This window comes from Anas acuta, chromosome 5 (assembly GCF_963932015.1).
Source record: "Anas acuta chromosome 5, bAnaAcu1.1, whole genome shotgun sequence".
Taxonomy (NCBI): domain Eukaryota; kingdom Metazoa; phylum Chordata; class Aves; order Anseriformes; family Anatidae; genus Anas; species Anas acuta.
This window is the reverse complement of record NC_088983.1, coordinates 42,284,430-42,307,120: the sequence shown is the minus strand read 5'-3', so window position 1 is coordinate 42,307,120 and position 22,691 is coordinate 42,284,430. Positions and strand designations below refer to the sequence as shown.

General features: G+C 31.9%; 1 protein-coding gene across 5 annotated transcripts in view; it reads left to right on the top strand.

The window, feature by feature from the left end:
* The window catches only part of NOVA1 (NOVA alternative splicing regulator 1), a 144,073-nt gene that overhangs the window by 116,063 nt on the left and 5,319 nt on the right, over positions 1-22,691 (top strand). For 4 of the 5 annotated variants that reach the window (XM_068684377.1, XM_068684381.1, XM_068684382.1 and 1 more), the window contains one exon: positions 5,363-5,434. The exons of the other annotated variant lie outside the window; for it this stretch is intronic. In XM_068684377.1, the coding sequence (XP_068540478.1) occupies positions 5,363-5,434 (72 nt within the window). The remainder of the gene's footprint in view (positions 1-5,362; positions 5,435-22,691) is intronic. 5 annotated transcript variants of the gene reach the window in all.

Sequence of the window (22,691 nt, the reverse complement as noted above, 5' to 3'; positions counted from 1 at the left end):
AATTTTTTCTCAGGATTGAATGCTAGTGAAGAATGGCACCAGTTACCATTCTGCAATGAATAATAATATTGTGTTTACAGGTCATCAGGACAACCAAAAAAATAGAGGAATAAATTTTGCTATTCCATACTAGAAAGACAGTACTTTAAATTAGGTTCCACAGTAAAAGGTTAGCATTCCATAAAAATAAAACTGTTATTCTATTCCTCACGTGCCCTTGACTTACTTCTGGTGCCAGATCATATTTTCCTATTGTTTCATTTCACCAGTGCTGAATATAATCTCCATATGTGTATAAAAATGTGCTTTGTAAATTCAATTAACACTCTGTAGCTGATGATTAACTCTTAATTGTATGTGCTTCAAAAGTGGAGTGAGAATAAAGGATTGCATTGGGGGAATGAAAAGTAGCATTCAGCAATGCAGAAATATTCAGAAGTGTTCTAATTCCTAAGAAAATTCTGAAATGATCTTGGGCCTTCTAAGATGTTGAAATTTTGATGGTATTTTTCCAAATCTCAAAGTAGCCCAGAATCAAAAGGTGATATTTTCTTTCCTTCAGGGTTTTGTGATCCATATCTTTTTATGTATTTCGTTACCTATGTCTGGTTACTTACTTGAGTTTTCTGGTATTTCTACCTAACACCACCATATTTTGCAGTAGTTCTGTGTTACTGTGACAAGTTTTGAGGAAAGAAGGCCCTGATTTTCTTTGTCCATTTTGTTGTAATCTTCATTGTAAATCACTCCATCCAGAGTTGCTCTGATGATCCAAATGGCACCCGCTGTTTTGCTTTATGCTCCTTACCCCTTACTGTACCAAGGCAAAGCATAAGATAATCCTTCTTTTGCATCATACTTATTACAGCTTGTTTCCTATTTCAAAGACAAGTCCCCAAGAGTTTATAAACACACACAAATTATCTCTATAAATACCTATAAACAAGCTTCCATTTGCATATGCTAACTTTCTTTTTGCCTTGCCCTGTGCCCTAGGTATTCTTTTACACAAAAGCAAAACCGAATGCAAAGAGCATGAAATATCAATCAATGTATTTTATTTGTTCTTTATGATTGACTGTGTTTATGTAGTCATTGCTAAGATGAGAATCATTTGCCAGAGCTGTAGGTTAAAAGAGTTCATAGCAGATGAAAAATAAAATTTGATATGTTTAGCAAAGCAAATGGTCATAAGGTTTATGTCTGGTGCTACAGAAAGGCTAGTAAGTCAGTCTCTTATGTTGTTCAACATAACTGGAACTTGGAGAGCTCTCTCTTATTTTAGCTACAGTAGGTATTCAACTATTAAATAGTATTCAAAAAAGATACCATCTTTTCTTAAAGTGTATTACAATATTGGCTTAAGCAACTTAGCATTGTCATCAAATTAAATTGTTATTTAAAAACATGAATATTAATATGCAAGTCTAAAACTCTTAGATTAGTGTTAATAATATAATACGGGTAATGTTATCACTAAAATTTCCTTTGTTTGGAAGCCCTGTAGTGGGAAACTAGAAAGTGGTAAGCTGTAAATACAGTTTCATTTTCACATTTAAATGTTTCTTCCCCATATGCTTTCATGTCTCTAACCCTGTTTCTAAATGGTACTTCATTTTATGCCTTTCCTTTCTACCCATCTATGTATTATATATACTATTAGATGCTGAGAATTAAATTAATAGTCTCAGTATAATATTTATCATCTAGCTTGTAAGTATTTTTTGTATGTGTTTATTACATGTGTATATATATATATATATATAAGGATGTAACTTCTGTCATTTATACATTACTCTTAGGTAATTCACAAAGTTGTAGGAAAGAGGTCTCAGAAGACCTTTGGGAACACTTTGTAGATGGAGTATGTATTCTGTACTGTTGTGGTACAGCTGTATCTTCATTCTGCCACTTGAAAATATGAAGCATGAAGGTATCATGCTTTGGCCATCTTTCTGCACCCTTTAGTATGTTGTGCAGCCTGAGAGCTGTCTCACACAGTTGTACAATACAAGGAAGTATATTCTTGGACTTAAAAAAAAATAAAAAAAATAAAAAAATAAAAATAAATAAAAATAAATAAAATATTGTAACGCAAACACGACCCAAACAAATTTGTTTTGAATAAGCTCCTTTTTGATTACTTAAAATCTGTTTTCTCAAATGTCTACTCTAGAGGCTTAAGATGGGGGTAGGGGGTGGAGAAACAAACCCCAACAAAACATAAAACACTATCATACCAGTAATTATTGTCTTACATTCATTTGCTCAAAACTTATATGAAGGAAAATATTTGAGAAAATGGAGAAGGCCAATTTCACATCGGCTTCATGATGAAATTTAAAACAACAACAAAAAGCAATAGGGGAAAAAAAAAAGACGTGAGTTGTAAAAGTGGTATATAGTAGGAATTATGACTAATCTGACAGCTAGTCAAGATGTAATTTCAGGAGAGCTTCAATTACAGTATAAATGTTTCAGTCTCAAAAAATGAAACTCTGTAATATGAATTCATCTTATGATTTCTAATTACCTTATACATCTAATTCCCAGAAGCCTAATAGTTACTAAATTCAAGTCCTTCCCTAATGCAAAAATGGTTGCCAAAATTAAAAAATACATATATATTCTATTCTACATTGCTTAATAAATCAGGGTTATTGAGCTCTGCCTTTTTTTTTTTTTTTTAAGAAGTAATTTGCCTAAATGTTCTTGCAAAGCAATTCAGGATGGATCAATAAATTATGTATTAACCAATGGAAATTAAAATCAAAATCCAAATGCCTGTGTTTGTTTTTGAGAAAATACGTTTTGTTACTTTAATATTGAAGAAATAAATAGGTTACTTGTATTTAATGTGTCTCCAAAATTGTACAGAAGCATGAAAAAGGATGAAATGCTATCAGTCCTTATATATGTACATATATTTCAGAATATAAATATACATATAATTAGTTAAGTCAGGAAACAGATGAAGCATTGAACACAATTTATCACACAGCCTGGTATAGAAAATAACAATAATAATTGATATTATTTTCAGTATTTTGTCACTGGTATGTATATTTGGAAAGAAATGTGTATGCCCATACCTGAGTCTTGTTTGTTAATACCGCTGTTTCACTTTTTAATGTTTTTCTTTCTTTTTCCATTGTATTTTTGACAAGCTTTTGTTAAAATGAAGTAGTGAAAAACTTCTACTTAATGGATGTTACAGTTGAACAGTCACCTGAAATGAGTATTGGCACTCCTTTTTCATTGCAGCCATACTTTTTTGTGCTTTAGGAAGATTGATATTAAGTGAAAACAGAGATGCTTCCAGTTTCTTATAGTACTTGTGTTATCAGTGATTAGGTCATTATTCAGTATTGAAATGTTCTACGTATTTCACATAATTCCAGTAGTAACATTTAGTAGCACCAGTGAGGAAAGTTCATTTTAACAGCCTATTTTCTCTTTGAATTAGCATAGTATACCACAACAGTGGTATACTGTATGAATACTATATGCATCACCAGCAATAGGTGGTGATTATACAAACAGATGTCTGAAATATTTTAGTCAAAGTATATTTTTTCCTCACCCCTGTTAGTTTAAGCTTAAACAATGAAAATCAATTCATTTCAGTTTCAGATCTGGATAAAAGATGACCCCATCAAAACCAGAATTTTATTTCTATAATTGAATATTGCTAGTGCTGTACTATCATTGATTCTGAAGCTTAATAATAATTATTATTATATCAAATACAATTTGCAAATTGACCCGTTCTCTGTACAGAAAGAGATGGGAGAATCTTTTACCGTTGTCCTGATTTTCCCAGTTTATATAATCTACTGACCAACAACATTTTGCCAAGCTGCATATTTTGTTTATAGTGCCCTACATGGTAGTATCGTTTACTTAAGCCTCTTGAAAGTGTCTCAATTGATACCTAAGCTGCATTTATTTTATTTTTATTGTCTTATATTGTGAGCTGCAAGCTGGCAACACAAAGTAAGGATTTGTTTTGTCAGATTTTTTTTCTGTTTTGGCTGCTTGATTATGTACCAACTATGAAAATATGGTTCTTCATATGGCTTAACATACAGATCAAATATTTGTGTGTGCATATGTACAAGCCTATACTTTGCTAATACACGTAACTTTATGCATTCACAGTGTCCCAACTTCTCATATGCATTAAGAGTGTTAGTGCAAAATTGTATATACCTTTTTTATGAGGGACAATCAATGATTGTAAGTAACAGAACTGCTGAAAATGTGAAAGTTTGCTTTTTATTTCTAAATAGTTTGGGTTAGTAATTATTTGTCCATATGAAACATTGTATAGCATTTCAACGTTTTATTTCTTAAAGTAAAAGTAGTGTAATTTTGGATACTTTTTATTATTAACGTATTACAAAAATGTCAAAACTACATGCTTTGAATAACTATTGTATGTTATGTTTGGGAAATGGGAATTTGACATTTTCACTACGTTTATAAAAAGAACATAATTATTTTGTCAGCTTTCTAATACTTTAAAAAGAGATGTGTATATAAAAGTTTTAAACAGAGCAGTGCTTTTTTGATATGTTAATGTTATGTATATTATTTAGAAAAGATTATCAATAAATATGACTTTTAATTCTTTTTTGTGTTTATTTTGAACACAGGCTGATGATGCATTATTAACCTTTGCTCAATTAACGGATCTTTAACACTAATAATAAATATATTGTAGCAATTTGTTGTGAAGGTATTAGTTGCATGTTCATCCATCATGAGATTAATGTTTACATTTTTTCACATGCCTCTCAATTAAAAAAAAAAATAATATTTTAGCAGTTAGTAAATTGCTGAAAGCTCCTTAGCTTCATATAATTGCTTTAAGGTATGGAACACAGTTTGCTGGCTATAGTCCGTGCTATAGAATGGTGCATTATAAACTGCAAAAGTAAATTTCACTAATTTCTTTCAAACATTGGCCCTGTTTGCTTGTAGATTGATAACTGTTTTTAGTGTGCTCATTGAACTTGCTGGAATTTGTGTTTACTATAGTCTTCATTTTCCCCAATAGAAGGAGAGAGGAAAGAATATTCCTCATGTGGTCAGCATATTTTTTATGTGAGTTCACCATCTTGATTTCAAGTCATGAATTTGTTTTTACATGCATAAGCATGCATATTTACATGCATTATTTATCCAATTGACTTTAAATTCCATTAAGTTCCAATGAGTAGGAGAAAGATTTTGTCTTAGGCATTTTTTATTTATTTTAATTTTGTAGTTATGTTACTTTTGTTGGTTTATTTATTTTTTAACTGTTCAGTCTAAGGCTTGTAAAGGTTGATTTGCTCCTGAACTGCTTTGTTCCCAGACATTGCCATCTTCCCCAACTACCACCAAGTCCTCTCCATCTGATCCCATGACCACCTCCAGAGCCAATCAGGTACAGTATCATCCTACCATCTACACCATACTTTTCACGGGTGACAGCTTGCAAACTGGAGAAAAAGATATGGTGGGTTAAGGATTTATTCGTCATTCACATATGTACACCCATAACCATAGATATCTGACTCTTACTAGGATTTGTTAAATTGAATCTTTTTTCTTTAATTTGTTTTGTTGTCCTTAATATTTCAGATGAAAGCAAAATATCTTGTAGAATAGTTTTTTTTGTTTGTTTTTATAATTTGATTAATAAATAGTAAGGATGCATACTGGTGTGTCTGTGGATAGAGTACGTCTTGGTATATGTGTATTTATGTATATATGCACACACGTATTTACTTCCTGGATCGTTTATAAATTACAATGGAATAACCATTAAAACCATTAGATGACTATCAACCAGGCAATGGCAAACAGACTTTTTATTTACTTGTTTATTTCAGGAATTTTCAACTGTTTGTGGACAGTAACACAGGGACGTTGTTTAAATAGTATATGTAATAAATCTTAGACGAAAATTTCTTGGTGGAAAATGAAGTAAAATTAAGTCACTTTAAGGCATTTCAAACATTACTAATTTTAATTAACATATAGTTTTTAAAAGCATAAACTGTGCTTTTAGCACTATTTTAATTACACTAATTTGTTTCTCTTTTAACTGGAAAAAAATAGTCCATTATGTCCACAAATTGTCATGGTGTGTATCTTTTTTTGTTTTATGAGAACTGTTAAAGTTGTTTTATTCCATGCTTTTTGGAACTGATTCTTGTTTAAGAGATACCATATTCAATTTATTTTAATGTGCTGTTAAACTTAATGTACTTTGTTCAAATAATGTAAGTATTCAGTATGTGCTAATAGTTTTTAACACACATTCTGTTTTAAGTTAACTGAGTGCTTCTCTCAGACCTTGCACAAATCAGATCAAGTGCCAGAAAAGTTTTCTTCAAATCAAGCTAATTTCCTCTTAAAGTTCACATCGATATTAATTACTGGTCCTGTGATATTTTGTGAACTGCTTACAACTTGTTGCCTGTATGAACAAATAATTTCATATACAATGGGACACAAGCATATTAAAGCAATATGATCAAGCATTTTTGATCAACACATGACCAACTGTTGAAAGGGACATCTAATACTGAAAGTAATGAAATTTAGAGAGAAATTGTACAGATAAAAGAAATATAAGAAAACCGTTTTGATATCCCTCACTTCAATTTGAAAGCCTTCTTCATCAACCTGCTTCCATTTCAGCACAAGTTGTTTGACTTCATCATCATTAAATGACAAAGATCAACTCTTTGCCAACAGCTAGCGATATGAACACTCTCCTAAGCCTTTTTCCTCTCCTTCTTAACTTTAGTGTTTTGTGTATTTTAATTAGGTTTTGAAAATACTGAACATATAGCTCTTTTTTAAGTGTTTTTTTTAAACTTTTTTTAATATAACTATAATCCTGATGATCATTAGTGAGAGGAAAAGGAAGAGGTGCTTTTATTTAACAGGAAATACTTATTGGGCATGCTGTTTAATTAGCATCAGAGAAGTATCTACTTAGCATCTGTTCTATGAATTTCAAATCGTCAAAAATACAATGTAGCTTATTGACATTAAATGTATTTTTTATTAACTAAAAACTTTAATTTTTATAGCAAGTTGTTTTAAGAGATCTTTTTCAAGCAATATAACTGAGTATCCAAAGAGAAAAGTGTGTATACTTTGTGTCCTATCTGTATCCCACATTCATGCATTATATTCTTAAACTGTATTCAGCTCTGTTTTTATACAAATAATCAAGACCTCTTTTGAGCACCGTAAAATTTTATGAATGAAGAGTAATAAGTGACTTTTGGAACTGTATTTGTCATTAACCATTGAAATCCTTACTGGTTTGCAATCATTTTATCCCTTCTAGCATTTCCTAGTGATTTCTAACCATTTCAGCAGGAAGAACAAAGCACAAGATAAGATAGTTAAGGATTTTCAGTTCATTCTAGTGATAGGTGACATAGCTGGCAATTGTTCCTCATCTGTATTAGTGACTAGTATTCAGCACCAAGTATCTATCTGCACTGTAGCTGTCACATGAAAATGGGTTCCAACGTGGTAATCTCAAACTTGTCAGTAGTCATGTAAGTAACAAATTATTATTTAAGAGAGTAGTATTAGAGAACAAAACAAATGTGTTTTGATATATGGCTAGGTAGGATTCTTAATAGAAAATAACTGTTCACAAAATATCATAAAATGAAGCTTTCCTGACTGGATGGAAGTCAGGAAATTTAGTGTTAAGGTGGAAGATACATTCACAATGCACCCTGCTGTATAGCATATAGTAGCACATCAGACTTAACATAATTTCATGTTTTTTGTATAGTATTTCAGTCATGACAAGACCACATTTTATATTAAAGATTTGCAGGATGATTAAGCAACATTTAAGCATTGCTTAACGCTGGGAGAAATTGGTTGCTGTTGGAGTGAGATTTTTAAACTGAGTTGGAAGATTCCCTGTGAGTCACTGCAATTACAGATCTGTTGCGGATGTGTGTAGGTGAGCTTACCTGATGATATGATCTTTCCCACTATACTAGCATGTCATTTAATTGTGTTTTCCTGACAGGGCTACTAGCATAGTGGACAGAAAAATTTCTAGGCACAGATTTTACCACAACAGGAAAATAGTTCTGCCAACAAAAGTCAGAGGAAGCTAGGCAGGAAATCTGGCTTGTATTATGTCTTCCTTTTAATGGCTTGCTTTGACTCCATCCAGATGAGATCATAACTACATTTTCAGGCAATTACAACTTTGGTTGAATTGTTGTTTTTTTTGAAATATCCAGTGGTAGTGAAACTGTTCTTTTTAATCGTTCTCAAGAAGTAGATAGTAGTCTCTAAAATGTTTTTTTGTAGTGGAGTGAAACAGTCATGTTGCACTATACCGAATTCCCATGAATGCAAGAAAAACCTACACACAGGGAGTGCTTTTTTGTTTTTTCTTTGCTCCAGGAAAATATAGATCAGTCAGTATTGTTGGAAATGTCTTATTTTTGCAGTAAACTTCTTTACGCTTTTGTCCACAATACAAATTCATACAGTGGAAACTTGCAGTAAGGAATAAAGAACCAAAGATGGGGAAAAAAAAAAAAAGGACACTTGGAATGCATTTCAAATAACTTTATTTTATTCCTATGTGCCTATCACTGAAAAGAACAACTTAATCTTCCTGTCCTTTTAGACTGAGAGCTTTATTGTCGCTCTCTCATGAACTTTGTCAGCTTTGTTTATAGCAGAACACTGACATATAACTACAGTGGTAAATCTATTCTTTACATTTATTTGCCAGAAGGAGGGAATCAATTTTACTTTTCCACAATACACTTCAGGTGGCAATTTCTTTTCAAAAGTAATGATAAGCATCATATAGAACGTGTTTGTTTTTCCTCTGTGCTTTGGAAATGTACAAGCGTTAATACTTATTTTAACAGATAAGTGAGAGTACATAGACAAGCATTTCTATAATTAACTGTTTGCATATCATTTTCCTTTGTTTACACGCTTGTTTTTCCTTCTTATCTACATCTTGTACTGTTACAACTTATTTTAGAGGGGAAAAAAGTGATAGAAGGCTTAACTTTGTATTTCTCCTTCATCTATTCGATGTACAGCTGTAAATGCAATTGCAATCCTATGCATGTTTTCTTCTGCACCCTTTTTCCATGAGACTGATATTACTGCTGATCTTAATTACTGGCTTTAAAATAATAAAAAAATCCAAAACACACATTCCTGCTGAAAAGTGTGTAAGGAAAAGTCATCACTCTTGGTAGGGGTCTTCTTCTGCCTTATAATTTATATAGGTTTAAGCTTATTACTGAGCTTATCACAGACTTTGTCATTAACATAACACTTTATATAAAGTATATAAACTTTATATTTACTTTTTCTAAAGCACTATTTTGTCCTCTGCCTTTTATGTTTTAACAATTATATCCTATATTTTCCTGCGTTGTTGTTACACCTGAAGCTATTTTATCATTTTGTACGATGTAATACAATTTTTTTGGAGTGTTAATTGTTGTTGGGACTGCCCATTCAGTCCTCAAGGTTTACAAGTTTTTTGAGCTTATCTATGTCATCTGCTTGCTGCAGTATCTGTAATAAATATTCTCAATCCTATTTATGTGATGGGACCAAGCCAATTTTCTTGGTACTGCCTGTACATAGCAGGTAAAGTACACATATGTTTTTTAGAACTCATGAACTTAAGTCACTTAGTATTTTATTTGTTGTAGGAGGTCAAAGAAGAACTAGGAAAGAAAGCATTGGTTTAGTTTTCTGTTAGCTTTAGGACACGGACTTGAAAAATTTGTACAATACCAAACTTCAAACAAAGTTTTTGAAAGTATATAAATCTTGAAGCACAAATAAATAATTTTAAGGATGATTCCAGGATACTAGATAGCCCGCAAGGGCTATCAAGATAGCCTCTGTTCACCTTTGAGAATTTGGTGTGAGGATTATTTAAGATACACTGTCTCTGATATTTTAACTTCAATATTCACCTAATTTGAATTCCCTGATTTTTATGTCATTTCTTATAGTGGTATTGAGAAAATTCTATTTTCTTTTTAGGTCTGTCACAGATTATGGATGTGTATCTTTAAAAAGATTAATAAGTTGTAAATCCAAGTTTCCAGTATACTAACTCCAAATTTATCATTAGTATCCTACTTTTCCAAGTTAATGCACACATAATTACACCTATGTAATGTAGAAATAAAAATGTGATGTGTATATATACAGCCATATATAACATCCGTGCTTCACCACCTTGGTGTAAGTCATTTTTTTTTCCATGTGGATATTTACATCAACTGATTATCTAGTGAAATTGTACATGTACAAGTTATCTATATTCAAGTGATGCTTGTGCCTTGGATTTGTAATGCTTAATTGAATCTCAAAAGTTCTTAATTTCTTTTGGTTTTAATGTCTTATTTATAAATAGTTATACTTTAATGATATTTGGCTCCACAGACTCTCATTGAGGGAGAAGTATAAGACAGAGCATGGACGTATGGACACAATATGTTTCTCAGATATGCAATTTGATAACAAATATATTTATTTAACAAATATAAGTCTCCCCAGTGAACCAAACTTAATGTCATCTAAATCGAGGATCTTTGTTTCACAAGAAGGATGCAATTGTATATTCTATTGTCTCTTACAATTGCAGCTTTTGTTGATAAGCTAGGTCAACTTTCATAACTGGTTTATCTTAGCACCAATCAAACTTTGTTTCTGTTTACTCAAAAAATTGCTAATTTCATTCATTACTTCTACCAGTAAGTAGAAGTAAAGAAGTAAGTACCATAGTACTTACAAGAAGAAGTACCATTACTTACAGTGCTCTTTTCCTTTCTTTTTTCTTTTTTTTTTTTGTTCCAATAGTTGTCACCACGGGCTGGTGCCATTTTTGGTTAAAAATGTGTAATTCCAAGTATATGAAAAGGTAAAAAAAAAAAAAAAAAAAAAAAAAAAAGTTATGCATGTACTTAGGCATGGATTTATTGCTTTGAATGTTAAGTTCTAAGCCAGCCACTTAGCTTTAGGTATCGATATATTTTCCTAAACCAGCAGCACCTTGTTCTGTTCTCTGATTCTTGTCATCTTGTCAGAGACAGTGTCAGCCTCTGAGAGGAAAGATTTGTAGTAGTTTGTCAGAAGAGCATATTAGCAGTAGAAGGCTATGTAGTAGTGCTTATTAAATTTGGAGGTATCCACTCATTAGTGAAACTATGTTCTTTTTGTTGTAAAAGATTCTGGTAATTACTATTTCTTTGACCTAGAGAGATATGGCTATTTAAATGTTTTATCTTTAACTGTCCTTTACTTCCCATTTGAAAACAATTCTCAAATGACATCTGTGAGATTGTCTTACTTAGGTATTCATTGAGTAGTTCTTGCTATACAAAATTATTTTGCAATAGTTAGGCAACATTCAATACAGAAAGGATCAAGCTGCTGGTTGTCTTTTGCAAAGCTATGAGTGCAGTAAAGTAGCCAGTGAAATTAATGGGGTCTAGCCCTTGATACCACTAAGAAGTGTTCATCTAGATAGGACAGATGCATTTTGCATGAGCTGAATTTCTTGCTATTTTTCAGCACACTTACAGTGAAAACCAATGAAGCTAGACAGAACAATCTGTAGGTCAGAACATAGAGATGCTCCTTTTTTCACATTAATGGGATGACCACAAGGACATTAATTCATGTCTCCCCTTCCTTCTTGACAACTGAGAACAGAATAATTTTCCCAGGATTTTAATTAAAAATAATGTAGAAAGAGGGATTTTAGGGTTTATTATTATTTTGTGTTAAGGCCCAGAAAAGCTCTAAGGTGTTCACTTAGACATGGTACATTCATTTTCTATGGCTTTACATAGGTTGCTGTTTGTAACATTTGCTGCAGTTATAGATGCAGCAAAAATTTGATCATTCTACCATGTTTACTTCATAGGCATTTCTACCATGTTTACTTCATAAGTATTGGTTGGTGATACTATAAGATTTATCTTTCACCTTACTTACATTTGTGATCTGTGAGTAAAAAGCATATCCAAACAGGTGCAAGGTTAGGTCAGGATACACCATTAAAATGCTGTTGTCTTTTCTCATCTCTCTATGTGTAGAGATATAGACTGAATAGAAAAGATCTTAATATGATAGAAAAGATATGAATAAATATCCTAAATATAGATATATATGGAAGATATATATCTATAGATATATATTCATAAACATTTTTGAGGGCAGAAATTTGAGGTCAAATAACATGTTAGAAATCCTCTTGAAATAATTCTGTAACAAAGTGTTCTTTTCTTCCAAGATTTTGTAACGTAGAAGGCTTTCATTTGTTTTTGTGCATGAACACGCTAATGTGTGACATTATTGCAGCTGTGAGATTCTAAGACATGACAGGGAGAGGGATGGTTTTATTCATTCTATGTGTATAGAGTAGCAATGTTGTGCATTTCTTCTATATGGACTAATTTGCTTTTTATTTTTTTTCTTATTGTTTCTTAAAAACAGCTGAATTGTGAACAAATGATTTAAAGAGGCACTGCTGAATATGTGGCTTCTGTGCTCTCTTGTCTGCTGGAGCTGTTAGCTAGATACTGAATGTGATAGGACTTCTCCATAAAAGTTACCAAGTATTATGGAGTATATAGAAGCATGTATAGTATAGAAATAAAAATATATTTAGAAAAGTTTATTAGCCATTTTTAAGTGATTAAGGATTTATTTTTTGTATTTACATTTCATTTTTTTGCATCAAATCTTTTCTTGGCAAATTTTATTTTTTTGCATCAAATGTTATGTCAGTGGGTATATGATTAACAAGTATTTTCCTTTTTATTTTTTTTTATGATGTGCATAGCTAGATTTTAATTAAAAATAATTAAATCCTTTGAAAAAATATTCGGTTCTACCATCTTGTCATATCTCAAGGAAAAATGTTTACTAAATCTTATAAGGAATTGATGATAAAATTTATATTTGCATGGCTCTTTGGAAAACATGTTGTTTTACCATTCAATATCTATACCTGGCAAGATACCTTCCATTCTTCTTTTTCAAGTTAAAATAGTTTACGTGAAGGAGTTTGACAAGAACGGCTAAGTTTTTACACAGAGGAATTATACCGCTGATCAGTGATTCACAAATTCTTCATTATGTTATTAAGGACACATTCAACAACAACAACAAAAATGATGTGGGCATGCAGTCATAATTCAGAATTCACCAAGACTATCATAACTTTTTAAAACAAGTACCTGAATTTATGATTTTTTTTATATGATTTAAATAAGTGGTTTGGCTATTCAGTTTTCTGAATGTGCAAGCATACCTTTTGGGTTATGATGCCTAAATAATCATCCAGGATTCTTTACAAATCCATCTTTTCAATACTTGAAATGATTCTGCTGTAGCATAGTATTTCTATACCTTTGAAAAGAGAAGTCTCCTGCAGATGGTATAGTGTTGAGAAGTTAAATTTTCTGTATTGTCAAATGTCCTTAATGAATGTGTTACGTATTTTGTGATCATCAACTTTGCCAAAGATGGCCTGCTGTCACTGAAATAATTCAGCAGTGTTTGCACCTTCTCACTCTACTAAATGCTACAGATAGACTCATTTGAAGTGCAGCTTTTCAGATTTTGACCATTCTTATCTGGAATGCGACTTTCATTTTAAATTTGGATTTAAGTCCTACGTTAATTTGGGAATTTGGCCAGAGATGCAAGAGAGTGAATTTTTAAATGTATTTCTAAGATCTTGTTGGATCCTGTTTTTCAGCTTTTTCATGCTTTTGAGTTTCAGATAGCTTCAGTGAAATGTGCCATAGGCAATGGCAATGTGGCTATGTGCCGTTGTGCGTTCCTACTGGTTGTCCTTACCTCAGACTTGAATTAAGTGGGATAACTAAACTATGTAATTTTGTTTGCCTTTTTTTTTTTTTTAAAGCACATTATGTATTTTATCTGTGTTTATCAAAGCTCATAATGAAACTTGAGTCACTTTTAGTTATAATCATAGAATGGCTAGGGTTGGAAGGGACCTTAAAGATCATCTGGTTCCAAACCCTCTGCCATGGGCAGGGATGCCTCCCGCTAGATCAGGTTGCCTAGGGCCTCATCCAACCTGGACTTGAATAGTGGGTACCCATGAGGTTCTCTCATGTTTAATCTTTCATATTTATTGTGAACAATTCTGTTTTAGCTAAGGACATACACTTAGGCTTGTCTTGGACTTGCAGTTTGCAACCATAAAAATTGGTTAGCCTTAATCTGTTTGAAATCAATGGGAAATGAGTTCCTGTCTGTGCATATAGGTCATCAAACTTAACTCCACGATTTGCTATTAAGAGTGTATCAGATCTCCTGTATGTTTCAAGCACAGGATTTCTTCTAGTAACTGCTTTCATAAAGTGTAAGATGTCCAGTTAAAATACAGTATATCACTTATAACAAGTATATAGTTATTCTGGTTCTGAGGAGTGCATGTGAAGCTAATGCTTCACATTAGCTTTTACACAGCCTTTTAGGGATTTTCTTGAGAAGTGTAGAAATGTCCTCGTAGTTTATGTACTTACCTTTTGTCTGATGACTTTTCAGGAAAGCAGCCAGTTCACAATGCTTCTTTGGACAATGAGCAAATTAGCTCATTGGAGGAACCAGAGTAACATCTATAGTTTTTGTGAATGGGAAAGTTTAAAAATAAATAAATAAATAAAAGATACACCACCTGTGCCCCAAATAGAGTCAGGAATATCAATTCCGTTTGGAATTCCTTTTTATGAGTTTTTAAGTTAGATCCTGTCTAATGCAAAACAATGGGAGTTTTCTCAATGCCATCACAGGCACATAATTGTTTTTAAAAGAATGTACATTTTCTACTTTTTTTTAGATTAATTTGTATTGAGAAGTGTCTTTTCAGCAATTTCAGTAATGATATTAAATTGTAATTGTAATTGGTGTAATTTGTAATTGGTGTCTTGCATTCAAAACTATCCCAGTTTACTGTACTCAACAGTAAATGTTCATTATTTTATGAAACCCATCCTTGTGTATATGGCATGTTGGCAGGTGTTTACAACATACCACGCAACAAATAGGAGAGGAAGAAAAATTAAAAGGAAGATTTTATGTGGAGGGGGAAATATATTTTACTTTAGCTAGAGAATAAAGTTAACATTCTGCTGTCACTGAAAGCATCAGTCAGACTTTACTGGCCAGTGGAGATAGTATTGCTGCTTTTTGTCTTATTAAAAGATGTTTCATCTGAACAATGAGTGGCATAGTCAATATAGATGTCTGCTTTTCTGTGTATACTACATACTCTGCAATTGACTGAAAGTCTATAATTTTTTTACTCTTACATAATTCAGCATGTAACCATCTCATTTTTCTTTTTTAATTATAAAAATATGAAAAGTATAAATGAAGCTACTCAAAATACATTACGCTTCCCTGCAAAAGTAATTTGAATCTCATGAAACATTAATGCATGAAATATGGAGAGTTGTTTTTGTGCTATACTGAAACAAACTTAGAAAAGTTTCTTCTCTATGTTATTAAAACTATGTATTATAGAGAAGTCATGGAGGGTGCAGTTTCATATGTTCACATACTTTTGAACTGTGGTTTTGTGAGGTATAAAAACTAGTCATAGACTAGTGTATGCATAAGTATGTGTAATTTTAAAATAATAGTTTATACAAAACTAGATAATCTCATAGAATTGACCAACTGTATAAATAACTTCATTTTAATATTTATTCTCTCTCTATACACAACTTGCATGTGCACATATCTAGTAAAAAGTGCTTTTGAGTGAAGGTAAGCTTTCCATTTATGTTTCAGAGCTTACAATACGCACATTAATGAGAGAATGACAACTAAAGCAGAGACCAGAGAATTTTGTTTGTTTAAACGTGATTTGTTAGTTCCTTGCTGTGAGAAGTTTGCATTCCAAATTAGTTAAAATATTTATGTGGGCAGAAGCATAATTAACCAGAAGTGGTTACTTTTTTGTTTCCCACAAAGAATCAAGATTTAGTATAAAAACACTAATTGAAAAATGTTCCAGATTTAAGCTAAAGCAGCAAAGTTTTGCAGAATAAATAAATGTAATACTCTTTCCTTCCACTAGTAAATGTTTGTTTCCAAGGTTTTAGACCTCTTGATTTTAGGTGTAAATAATTCTGAATGTTTAAAATGAAACTAGAATTGTATTATATGATAGTTACTAAAACTAAAATGAAACAATACCCTTGAGCAATGCATCTTCAGCTGAAAGGAGGTCTGAGAAATGGAACAAAATAAACACTGGTAGAGGACAAAATAAACAACAGTAGAGGGAGAATAAGACAGCCAAATTCCTGCTGAAATTTAGGGACAGATACAAGTAAAAATTTTAGATGATGTGTTTGCCTTGTTATTCTAACTTACGTTTTTAGTAATCTAGTGTGCCTCTAACTTTAGAAGGACCTCTATTGCTTGAAACAGATTTTTTTTTTTTTTTAAAGGGTTAATTTGTCTTCCAAGTTGTTACTTGGAAGAAACACTAGTTTTGAAGGTAGGAATACCACAAAGAACATAAAGAAATGAGACTCATCTTGCAATAAGAGAAAATCTCAGGAATACAAACATTACGGGAAAAAAAGATGTGCATTGTACTCAGGAACAAAATAGAATCAAATCTCTTCCTATAATCCAATTACACTTGTTCACAGAATATTTCAATTCTATTGAAAAATATGGAGAATTGGAATGAAAGTTGCAGAATTTAAACAATCAGGGAAGGTGGCAGCTAATTTATGATATAGATTTACACTAAAATTTGCAAAGACCTGCTTCTCTTTACATGGTTATTTTCTTATATTTGTAAATAAATGTCAAATAGATGATTGTCTAAACTCTTTTAAAAGTTTTTTCTTTCCTTTTTTTTTTTTTTTTTTTTTTTCCTGAAGAGAAAATATCTAAATTCTTGGACAAATTCTTGGACTGAGCAACCAGGAATTTGCTAAGTGCACCACACCTGATAAAAAAAAAAAAAAAAAAAAAAAAGCTTATGAGATACGTAGATAAGGAACACAATACAGAGCTACTGAAATCAGTAAAAGACATTTCATTAACTTCCTTAAGGTTATGGATGCACAGTCAATATAGATTTTGTTAGCCTGGTATTTTTGCCTGCAATGGCAAAAGAGGATGAAACAAGCATACCCATGACCTCTTGAGCTTGTTCTGCCCTGGTATGAAAACTTGTGGTTGCCCTTGGGTATGTAGGTACTTTCCAAGAGTTGCCTGATATGATGAAGCATGGCTGTTGGTTCTAAGTAGGTGAAGTGCATGCAGGTATTGTTATGCTCGTGGTGTACTTAGCTGTTTTCTTTTATTACATCCTTTATTAACCCTGTTTTTTCTCCCAGATTTTCATCATACTATCACTTCAGTTGAAGGATGGATGGCATGGGACTACTCATATCACTATAATCCTGCTGTAGTAGTATGTTTAGTCTGCCACCAAGAAAAACACTGGATGACTCTTACTCTTTGTCTGCTCTCTATGGGAACTTGTGCTTTTCTCATCAATTCCAAGCCTATAGTCAGATGAACAGCTAAAGTACACATAACATGAAATTCTGATAGGTATAGAAGAATATATAGAGCCTAGATGGAATTTGAGTTTGAAATAATTGATGAGTACTGAAACAAAGAAAAAAAGCAGGGGGGAATATATATATGGAATATAGAAATTTACAGTTTAAGGCAATAATAGTTATTTGCTTTAGAGAGTATAAAATGTGGAGTTATGTTAGGATGAATCTGTTGGATTAGAAATAACATTTTTAGTAAAGATTTTACTCTGTTAGAAAAAAGTAGGTTAGAAACAGAAATTGAAAATTGTAATAGCTAAAGAGAAAGACAACTCCTTGAGAAGATTCATGGCATGATTTATAAAAACTTAATACATATAGAAAAGGTAAGAATGGAAGCTGAATATTAGATAAAAACCTCCGTGCTTCATTAACCTCTCTTCAGAAGCAATCCTATGAGGTGGAAAAAGCAGAGGATGATGCAATTAAATATTGCTTCTGTGAAATTTGTTTGTTTTTCAAGTTGTGGTGAGATTTTGTATAATCATTGAGACTTTTTTTTGGATGTAATTTAGTGCAGGCACGTGCACTAAATAAAAGCATTGGGAATCTTGCTGTAGGCTATTGGAGGGGTTTTCAGGACAGGACTGGGGATGAGGACTGGAGAGATGGGACATAATTTTCTATCCATATTGAAACCACCAAATATGGTGGTGGGTCTGCTTACTGGGAAGAAGTTCTGCATTGCACACTTATTGCTGCTTAGCACAGTTTATCTCTTTGCAGCGTAAGTATAAGAAGTGTCATAGAACAATCTCTGAACATCTGGCATTCCATGCTATTCGACTGCCAGAACTGAGATGGGACTTTTGGTTTGATAAATCAGAGGACTTGTAACATAAGGTATGCTGTCATTATGGGTGTGTGCAGCATGGGGTTATGCAAGTGGGTTGTCAATAAAAGGAAAGGGATTAAAGAATTAGCTGATCCAGAGTTTAGGAGTTTAGAATTTTGCAGCATGAAATGGTGATAGTGAGTTAAAGCAATTTGAATCCTGTCCTCAGGACGTAATGACAGATCCTTCAAGTACAAAGCATCCTTCTCTGAAGTGCAGTTTCATCAAATCTGTGCTAACTTCACAGGGAACAGAAGGCAATAAACTGCTTTCGGGTTTGAGCCTTTCTTAAGCACTACAGTTTCTTCACTGTTGCACCTTTGTCAATGCTTTTTAAAGACAGTGTTGTGTTGGCGAAAACATTGCAATGAAATTATTTCAAATTGTTTGATCCTTTTCCAGGAGAAAAGTATTTTACTCTGAGCCTGATTTTGGCGTTCCTTAGAATAACGCTAATAGGTTGAGGGTGATGCCAGTGGAGGTAATTAATTTGCCTTGTGAGTAAGCAAATGTCATGATTGCAATCCTTATTTTTATAAAACCTATTTAGCATGAGATAAAGGTTGAATGCTTCCCTTCTCCATCCTTGGCTTATGGAATTTGAAAAAAAAAACAGATTGCATATACATTTTAAATTTGTTTATTATTGCTTTGGATACTCACTCTCCTTATTGCAACATAAATTTCAATATAGCCAAGAGCGTACACGTGAGCCTAGAAACCTAAGCTTCCTATATACTCAGATACCTTAATTAGATAGCTCAGAGCATTTAGTTTGGATATTATTTAGGTTTTTCATTTCTGAATCCAAATAACTTTCTCAACTACTTATCTAAAAAAGGGAGTAAGAGCACTGTCCAATTTCCCTGAAAGACAAGAGAAGTCAGTATGTATATACAGGTAATAAAACCAAATAGATAATTGCTTTTTCAACTTCTGTTTGTTTTAGAGGAGTCGAGACCAATAATTTTATTGTCTGATTTCATACATTGTAACTACTTGACCTTATGGTTTTTAGGCTTCATCAAAAAATAAAATATATATTTAATATATGCTAGTATTTAGAGGTCTGTGCCCTGTTATGATAGATACTGTATTAGTATGCAACACAACCAATGCTTGTCCTAAAGCTTTTGATATTCCAGCATTTAAATACTGGAAACAGATGGAAAATTACAAATTGTTAGCATGATTAACATGACCTAAATAAATAAATAAAAATCCTAAATGTTCTGCTTTTTAACATACTTATCTCCATTTTTAAATTACATTTTCATGTAGTTGTCACATATAAAGGCACTTTACATTTGAATATCTTAACATAATGCAAATGTTGCCATTCATTTCATTGAGTAGGATTTTACCTTTTGTTTTAAGTAAAATGCATAATGTTGCATTTATGTTTTGTTAAAAGTGAATTTCAACTGTAATATTTTTTTGTGATGTCTTAGTATGAAATAGATTGTGCATATTATCTAATCTTTGGATACCTGTAAAATTTTAAAATTTGTGATATATGATAATTGGTGTAATATCCACGCTGGAAAGGTTTGTATTTCAAAGGATATTAGTGGCGTTTTCCTATATTAAAAAAATACAAAAGTATTATCAGCTAAGACACACAATCTGATGTTTCTAAAATAGATGCCTAGAATTTTTGTTTCCCAGAAGCAGACAAAAAAAAAAGTTACATACAAATCAGTAATTCCAAGCTTTATTTTCCAAAATGCATCATAATTTGTTGTCTATCGCAGGGTAGAAAAAAATTTCAAGAAGGGAGTGGATGGGTATAGGGAAGGATGTTGTTCTTTATCATCCCTGTGACTAGCCAGATAATTCTGTTGAATGACCAGAGCTGTTAGCAGTGAGCCAAATGAACTTTTTGTAATATAAAGATGGATGGAAAGTTGTAACTTCTTATTGAGAAAACCTTTCTTTTTGCATAGAGTATTCCCTTCTTCATTTTGTGTCTGAATTATTTTATTGGACTACACCAGTCCCTTAGAGTAATCCTAGCTATATTACAATGACCTGGATTTTCATGTTTATTACACATGTAGCTATGTTATTACGTGTCCTGCAATGGTGTCATAAAATTAACTACTCAGATGTTGGGTTATGAGAGTCTTCAGAGCTTTGCACTGATTATATCATTAACTCTAGTGTGAGCCCACTTCCACTGTCAGATTCAAGGTCAAGTCTGCTGAGCTAGAGCTTGGAGCAGCAATTGTAGACACTTTCTAAAATGGAAATTAATGGAACATATTTCCTAGGAAATTGTTGTTTGTTTGTTTGTTTTTTTTTGTTTGGTTTGCTGGTGGTGTGTGGTTTTTTTTTGTTGTTGTTGTTGTTTATTTATTTGAAAAGTTTTCACTTTTTTATTGCTTCGAAGATAATGCAATGAAAAATGTTTTTATACAAGTGAAAGTTAAAATCCAAAATACTTTCTTTTGACTAACTAAAATATCAAAGCCAGTTGGATAGGTGCAAATAGTGGCTCAGTCTAATTTTTCCTGAAAGTTCTACAATATAATTTGCTTCAAAAGAGAAGATTTATTCAGGTACTCACAATACAGGCATCATAAATAAATAAATAAATAAATAAATAAAAATTTTCAGAACACAGAACAAAAAGAAGCAGTAAGTGGAGCCCACTCAAAACACTCGACTTGATTCACACTCCCAGCTTCAGTAGTCAAAGTTCTGTGAAAGACTTCAGGTATTTTTTTTTCCCAATTAGAAATTGTTTGTAATATAGATTTTAATTATTTTTTCTAAATCTGTTATCTGTTTTCATACCTCCTTATGTTCTTAGATTCTAGCTTTACACTTGTTTGTAAGCACTTATAGCTAGCTTAATCAGAACAATTCTCTTTGGTTATGAAACCAAGCAGGATTTGCCAAGTCAGTTTTCAAAATCTCCCAGTTAAAGTATTAATGTGTTTTAAATCAATGGAGTCAGGTAAATGTTTCCTGTAGTATGTGGAAGTAAAAACAGCAACAGAACACAAAAATCAGAATCATCAAAATTTGTTCCATGCAATAAAAGGTTTGCAGAGTTTTGCAGAGTTTACAGAGTTTTTCTGACTGATTCTATAGAAATCTGTATTTTTGGAATATTAATAACAAATAAACCACCTTAAAATATATTTATGAAAAATTCATTATATTTAGCAATTCATTATATCTACAATTAATACATTTGTCTTTAGATCCCAAATATCAAACCAGTTCTAAGAACTGTATCTTTGTTTTGGTGACAGGAAAACTGAAAAAAAAAAGAGCACCTCATAATCACCAAAAAGTTTGACAAATAGAACATCTTTTGTTTTGATCTCAGGGAACTTGAATAATATTATAAAAAAAATTAAGAGTTCAATATATGCTACCAAACAACTCAGTGCAAAATGCAATATGGTATGTTAAATTTTTAAGGTACATAAGTGGAAAATGAAAATACTTCTTAACTTTATGCTGGGTTTCCAAAGACTTGATTTCGGTGCTATCATAGCAACTGGAAATATCTAAAATGGGTAAGACTAGAACAAGCTTATTTCTAGGGCATTTTTATTCGTAATTAACTTCATAAATAACGTAAATAATTCGTAAATAATGTAATAAGCTTGAATTTGTAATAAAACTAACATGAGAATGTTCTTAATTTTTTTATTGTATTTTATATTGACTTGTTGCTGAGATTTTAGATGGCATTTTAGTGAAAAGACTGACAAATGAGGAAGTGTTACTCCCACGTGTGGTCCACAAAACCTGGATGAATGGATATCAGTAGGCTACTAAAATGTATTTTTGTGAAGATAAAGTAACATTAATTCAATATTATGAAACATATGAAACATTACATTAAAATATCAATACATTTGCAAAATGAATATTGAAAAGAAAGGCCAGATTACATATAAATATCGAATTTTTATCATGGATGTTGTTCTTCACTCATAGCAATAAGTCAATAAGGAATAAATTTGTTGACATTAATGCAGTTGCATTGGCTTAAAACATTAAACAGGAGGAAAGCTAGAATTTATAGGGGAATACTCTGTTTGAAGACAGTTCGGTAAACGTTTTAAAATGTACAAATGACATTTTATTTTTTCAGAATCAACGTTTAAATACACCTGCTACACTTTCTTTTCATAGGCTGAATAATAATATGCTCTAGC